Below are 7,603 nucleotides of genomic sequence, written 5' to 3'. Positions count from 1 at the left end.
GGAGTTTTTGTATTAACAAAAGAATAAAATAAGATGACTAACGTATATTGTGTCTGTATATATAGAGAGAGTGGGGTGTCTTCCGACCTCCGGCCACCTTCCTCCGGTGATACCTTAGTGTGATACTCGAGCACATATAAGATGCATTGTAATACCACTGTGGTATCATCGGAGGAAGGTGGCCGGAGGCCGGGAGACAGAGAGAGAAGAGAGGAGAGAGGAGAGAGGAGAGAGAAGATAAAATATATAAAATGTCCTTGCATTAAAATTTTAATTAAAAATTACCAAAATTATAAATTTCATAATTTATTTATTGATTTGTTGTTGAGATTGGATTTCAGTTACCACAAACTACTCAGTTCTTCCTTGAATGGGTCTATATATATATAAAGTCGGTTCAAACGAGAACTATACCTATTTTAGAAAATATGAAAGCGGCAGAATCACATGTGATTTTACACTAACATCTAGTACAAACTTACGTGACTTGAAGATGCAGCCAAAGTCGCCTGCACACCTTTTTTGACTATTAATATAAAATCAAATGTGATTTTGCAAGTGATTCGACAATTTCCGTATTCTCTTAAATAGTTAGCATTTTTGTTTGATCATTCCTCTCTATATATGTACATATCGGTTTCCCGGAAACATGGTTGATCCTTGAACTTCGTTTTTTCTATCAAGTGAAATAACAAAATAAGCATTGTAATCTTGCTACATAAGGTTTTACTGGGTAGCACGAGACTCTCGAATAAGTTCTTTAAATATGATCACATGATACAACAAATTAAAAGAGGCGATGAAGATGTCAACTTGAATCTTACACTTAGAAATCAATTTTGGTAGAATGAGAGCATGAGTCAGCAAAGATGGGAATGTCTAAAAAAAAGCTTGAACTGATTAAGGACCGACAGTCTAGACCGGTGATTGATCCAACCTGATTAAGTAATGGTCTAGTCTAGAAGGCTAGGGGATTGTTCGATTCATTTTTCAATTACATGAAATGGAACTCAACAACTAAGTATTTGAAAGGAACAAATTGTGACCCAACTTTTGCCTATATTTAAGGAGACACAAACAACAATAGAAATCCTTACATGTTGCTTTTAATGGGAAATTACTCTTAAGAAATTCGAGACTATTTGATGCTTTGGTTATATGCTTTTTCATATTAAAATCCTAAGAACAAACATAACTTGTCTTTCCAATATCAAATTTCAAACCAAAAACTCTATTAAATAGGTTAAATAAGTGTCAAAATTTTCCCAGATTCTATTTAGAAGCCGTTTACCAAATGCTTACATGGGTAAGCGCTTAACAAGTCATATTACCTTACCAGATGAAATAACAAGGACCAAGAATCTTACCCAGTAAGAGCAAAGACAAGGACTCAAAGTCTTACTTGGTAAGTGATAACGACGACTCTTACCACGGTTAGCGCTTACCGGGTAAGTTATCACATACAATGTCGTTTGTTGGACTCAAATCTTACCAGGTAACTGAACGATAGTGTTGAAATTTACCGGTAAGCACTTACCGGATAAGTGTTTATGTAAACAACCCCTTAGTGTAACATTGACCCCTTTTCACAACTAGTGGTAGGAACTTTTCAATTTTTCTTATTCCATATAAACTTCGACTAAAAAACGATAAATCCACTAAACAGATGATGTAAATAGTAAGTTATCAAGTTATATTACAGTTTTGATTACATGATCAAATATCACATAGAAAACCAATGTCATGATGATTGAAAAACTGTTTATCAGGTAAAATAAATATAACCGAGATACATACGATCAAGGTGGTATATCTTCAATATGAAGATGAAAATTGAGCTCAAAATCAAACAAAAAACTGGAGCATTTGAAGAGAGATGTATTGCACACACTAACATAACTGGAAACCCTTTTAAATGGCTGCTCTTCTTTTTGTCAAAATAAAACATTTCTATTTAGAAAATTTTGCAAGTGTTCTACTTCAAAAAAAAATATTAGATATATTACACCAATGAAGCTGACCAAAAATCTTTCGGAAATAGTTGCTTCTAGCAGTGTCTAAGGGACGGTTTACTTACGACTTAATGAGCTTAATGGTCTGAACGGCTTATTCACCCAGCCATACAAGATTGTCTATTTGTGGCTTAAGCATTAAGACATTAAAGTTGTTTTCTCATCAAGCCCTATACGGATTAATTTGTACGTATATATCAAACTAAATTGTTATTTATTTGTTGTGTTGTCTGAACGTAACTATTTTACCCTACCCTATTGGTTTTTTCATATTCTTCATCACCAATCACGTCAAATAGAAATTCCAATGAGAAAATTTCAAATGCCAAGTAATTTGTAATTGTTTACTGTAGCTAGTACATCACCCCATAGGCTTATTTGCATCGGTTTTTATTAATTCCCAATTCGTATCAGAATGCAAACAGCTATTGTGGGGAAAAAGAGGCTATGTATAAATAGAATCCAACACCAGTGACCTTTACAAGCATCCAAAACTCATGGATTAAGGACCCATTTATTGAACCCAATATTGCCCATTACCAAACCCATGAACTAAAATGAAATTCTTGGATAAGAGCAAGAAAAATCCAATAATGTCTGCTAGTAATAGCTTGACCTAAAATCAATTCAATCACCCGTTTTGAACTTTCCAAACAGAAATAAAAAATAGGGAACCACACCACACAAAACCCATATTGGCCGAATAGACGACGCTATTACCTGTATTTGGCAAAGAAAAAGCTAAGGCAACATCAGAGCAGAACAGAGATGGAGAAGGATTGGTGGAGAGCGATGAGCAAGTCAATGGAGGAGAAGCAGGTCGTTTGATGGAAGAGGATGACCGAAAAGAGTCATTGAAGGCGTCTATTAAGAGTAAGGGCAAGAGAAGTCAACTTGATGGCTTAGTGGATAAAGCAAGGTACAATGTGCTTAGCGAATAAGCCATTCTCTTATCAAATAAGCCACCACCAAACACCCATATATATGGTTTACCAAATAAGCCAAACCGGTTATTAAGCTCATTAAGTCAATACCAAAATGGCTTATATGGAATAAACCAGGGTCCCTCACTCGTCCCATTAAGCACCTCAAACAAATTAATACCAAAGATGCGCTAGAAATAATCCAACCCTCTCTTGCCTCCCTCAAAACATAACACTTTTTTATCAGACAACTTAACTTATACAGGGCTTAATAAAAAAGCAAACAGCTTCTAAGTCCTCTAATCCCTGCAAACATACCTACTGAAGCACGACCCAACCACTGATAGACAATGGTTTTGGTCAAGTAAAACCCACCAAAGTCATAGCGAAACAAGCAGTCATAGGCAATCAGGTCAGTCTAGATCTAGAGCTAGCGACGACAGCAGAAATGGATCAGACACAGTTACTAACCGAATAACATAATCTGAATGATGAAGTCAATCAAAGCATTTCTATTGAAACATGAAAGATGGCAAACAAACTAAACGAACGCCATAACAGTTGATGCAGTGGTTCTCTTTTCTGAACCCAGCATCAATTTCACAAAAACAAGCAGATACTAGCATTCATAAACTCGAGAATATAATTGACTTGCTATGAAAAACTAAGGAAGTGTTTCCTTCAGAATAGAAGATTGCATGGTTCAAACTGTATACAGATGTGCTTCAAATTGTGCAAAGATATGCAAGACATGCAACATGAATCTTATGGCAAATAGCTCAATTATTGCAGCCAAGTTCAGCAAAACAGAATGCATTAATTGAAGCAGTTCTTAGATATTAAAAACTTGAACACGAGTTAAAAGCCAGTGGATGGATCTTACTTCAAAGCAATGCCTCCACCTGAATACTCGACCTCATGGGCGGGGGATAAAGATGAAACCCAATCGGATGCATGGGTCGGAAGAAGGCCCAGAGTGTTTAGCTTCCAGACACCAAGCAGCATACCCCCTAAATTAAGGGCAATATATAGTAACTTGGGTGCATTGAGGTCTACTTTGCTATCTTTGTAAGGCTCAAAAACCTTCCCAACCCCTTGAAGAGCACTTAATGGTTGCCAAAGGGCTGAAAAAGTTATGCCGATGCTAAACAAATGCACTGTGCTTCCGGCCATCCACATCATAAATCCCATCATAAGCAGATTCTTGAAGGGGGCCTGGGCGACTTCCCATGCTTTCTGTGATTTCCAATTTGCTTCAGCATCCTTCTTTTGACGACTCAGAGTAGAATCATCTTGGTCATGGGAGGCACGAGTGAAACCAGGTGGGTCAGGAATGTCACGGGAGGATGGTGTGGATGAATTGTCTGTAAAGTCAACGGCCCATTTTCGACCTCCCATCACTCCTTTCCCTTTCTCCATCTATTAAACAGAAGTCCAATTTGATGAGTGGGCAATATTAGTTTCAATGTCACTCTTGCATGTGTATGCCCATACAAATGGATTGTGATGGTACACGCACATTTACATATGCCAGCGAGGAAAAAGAAATTTAACAAAATTAGATGTTCTACAAATATGAATTTGAAATCAATTTATCCGGTTTATCTAATATTTAACAAGCTGAAAAGACAAGAAAAAAGCTCAATGGTTGCCCTGAATAGCACAATGGTGCAATTGAGAAGTCAAAGCTGTTAGCACTAAATCTTAAGATAGAAGTGTGGCCAGTAATCGGTATGGGAAGAAAGTACATGGACAATAGATATGTTCTGAGAATCCATATCTGAGGCACCAAAAACGGTTTTGCCTCTTCCATCCCTAAACTTCCACTTTCAGGTTTTAAATTCACGTTCACTTATACAGCGAGAACTTCATGTAAGTAATCACAACTGAATGAGTCACAATATGGCCCCAGAATCAGCAATGATCAGACAAGATGCACCACAGCAAACATGAACTGTATACAACCAATCAAACAATCAACAAAGACAGTAGTAGTAACTAGCCACTAACACAAAACCTAAATCGCATATAGCTACCAGATAAGACATGCTTTTTTATATCACTGCATGTCCATAACTTAGGCCAACAAGGTACCCTCGATGAGTTATACAAAAGATAAGCGTTTTCTTGCACTCTTCACACTCTTCACTCTCACATGATGCAGAACCAACCGAGTCTGTTTCAGAGTTGAAGCCTTCACTTATATATTTTGTGCTCAAGGTTCTTATGTCCACAAGTGAGTTGATAATTCTTGAATTGCTTTCACATCAAAATTGCAACCGAATAATATCTGAAAAAGTTAAGTTGATAAAAAAGCTTCGATAACCTTTGGGATACATTGATATGGTGATATTTGATTGCCTAATAAGCTAGGGTAGTGTTTTGGAGGTGTGGAGTTGAAATTAAAGCTCATTCAGTTCGAAATATGAGGCTATTTCATCCTAATTCCAGGTACAAGCCATGGAAATAGAGTAATGAACCTCTAACTACCTACTATTGATGCCTCCAAATCAAATTACAAACATAAGCAAAATCAGTTCGGATTTTCAAGCTACCCTAGAGAAGCTTCTGTTCCAATTCCAAACCTCACCTTAGAATCCAACACTTCTCAAACCTACTCCAAACCTTCTAAACTGTTTATAACTTGATGTTATCGTAACACAAACCCTACAACTCGATTCAGCAGATAAACAAGTCCTCCATGCATTTTAGATCCAGAAAACCCTTCCAAAGTTCAAAATCAATTCAAAACAAATTAATATATCATGTATTAACTAAACACTTGACAATTTATAAATAAAATCATAAGAAATTGGTATTTGATAACGCATACCCCAAAATACTACCGACGATTAAACCAATGAAAACTCGAATTAGACTAGACACACGAGAAATATAACACATGAAGATCAAGAGATATAGATCAAACATACCAATATCCGTAATAAGATAGAAGCAGCTTGAAGCTCCAATTTTTATGTTCGATCGTCAAAAGGGGCGAAGACGGAAACCCTTGGGCTTCAAAAAAGATGGGAGGATTGATGGAGACTCAGACGGTAATATACGGCTCGTTTGACCTGAATTAACTTCGACATGACTATAATAAGTTTTAAGTATTGACAATATTAACCCAATATTTTGGGGTTTCTTTCGGTTTAATCCTGAAAGACTCTTCCCTCCTCGATTTTATACTTCAATACATTTATTTGGGCAAAAAATTAGTTACCTGTAATACCAATCAATCCCACATAGAAGATGCCTCCAAACACACCAACATAAGGAGCATTTATTGAATCACTTAATGGTTGAGGCTAGCACGAGTCGAGATCAAACTCATGACATGTCTTGTATTTTGACAAAGTCATCCCCGTCTATTTACCAACTGAATTATACGTCAGAAGCACTTTGACACACATTACTAAAACCATTGAATCAAATCAAACCAAACCATCATTAATTATTTCTGTGCATCTTAGTTCATAAACTTGTAACCAAGTACTGGTGATTTGGTTCCCAATTTGAAACAAGTTTGAACCCTTCATGATTCTCCTCTGAAACCTAAATGATCGCACCATTTGTTGTCTTGCTTTTGAGTTATTTTTGTCTTGTTAACCAAATCGAACTCAGTAATTTTATAGAGATAGGATGTGGAAGTATGATATATCGAATAAAAAGGCTAAATATCATGAAAATGGATCATATATGAATCATTAAAAAAATCTATTTGAAGATGCATTCGTGAACTTATATGAAAAATCTGTAACTTTGATTTATATATGCATCTTCAAATAGATTTTTTCTCATTGTCATTGGATTAACATATAAATTCTCATTTCTTATATTCTCACAAAGTTCAGATTCCTTATTTGAACCGTCCCGTTTAATCTAACAATATAAAATTGAGAGATTGTTTGTTACCTCTTAATAGCTTCACTAAGAGACAACATTTGAATCGTTAAGAGGTGAATCTTGTTTGACAAAAACAATGTTTGCATCTTAATGATTCTAAAACTATATGAATGATTTTGTATTATAGGTCTCACTTAACCATTCAACACCCTAATTTCATTATAAACATTTACCAAACAATTATATTTCATTTTGCACTAAATCATGATAGTCTCTTAATCATTTCAACCACTTAATTATTTTGTACCAAACCATTCAACAACTGCCAAGTAACCCCTGATTCACATTGTTAACGTTACTAGATGCAAAACAACCTAGACATGCACCAATTACATATACATGCATAAATACATATCAAAAATTTTATGCACATATATTTTTTAGGATAACCATGTGTTTTCGGTTCATCTTATATGCACTGACTAATTCTTTGGGGGACCACGAATGACCTGAAATTAGTGCTAGTGAACATTCATGACCTCAGGGCTTTGACAGCGCATGCATACATACCGTAGACACTAACAAGTACACAAACATAATTATTCGTGATGTAGAAGTCAAACTAAACATGTTTGAAGTGTTTAAGTGTATGCTTTTATGTTAGTTTTACGAATTTGATTAACGATCGTGATGTTTTTTTTTAAATTTGATTAAAATAAGATAATCATGTTTTAAAATTTGTAATAGATTTAATCTAATCAACTTTTTTTAAGAAATATACTAAATAATTTTAATAAAAAATTTTACTTTAATTATTAA

The 7,603-nt window shown here is 35.3% G+C and overlaps 1 protein-coding gene across 1 annotated transcript; it reads right to left on the bottom strand.

The window, feature by feature from the left end:
• Nucleotides 1-3,566: 3,566 nt before the first annotated feature.
• Nucleotides 3,567-6,013, bottom strand: LOC112524610 (ER membrane protein complex subunit 4-like). Its single transcript, XM_025134516.1, has 2 exons — nt 5,869-6,013; nt 3,567-4,354 (listed from the first exon to the last, which is right to left on the bottom strand). The coding sequence occupies exon 2, from the start codon at nt 4,352-4,354 to the stop codon at nt 3,815-3,817; it is 540 nt and encodes a 179-aa protein (XP_024990284.1). The 5' UTR covers nt 5,869-6,013; the 3' UTR covers nt 3,567-3,814.
• Between the last annotated feature and the right edge of the window lie 1,590 nt (nt 6,014-7,603).

Source organism: Cynara cardunculus, assembly GCF_001531365.2.
Source record: "Cynara cardunculus var. scolymus isolate 2C chromosome LG 13, CcrdV1, whole genome shotgun sequence".
NCBI classification, from domain to species: domain Eukaryota; kingdom Viridiplantae; phylum Streptophyta; class Magnoliopsida; order Asterales; family Asteraceae; genus Cynara; species Cynara cardunculus.
Note: the sequence above shows the minus strand (reverse complement) of the source record. Positions and strands in the feature narration are given on the sequence as shown.

Coding starts and splice junctions, on each gene's coding strand:
- LOC112524610 (XM_025134516.1), bottom strand. CDS start 4,354: ATGGAGAAAGGGAAAGGAGTGATGGGAGGTCGAAAATGGGCCGTTGAC.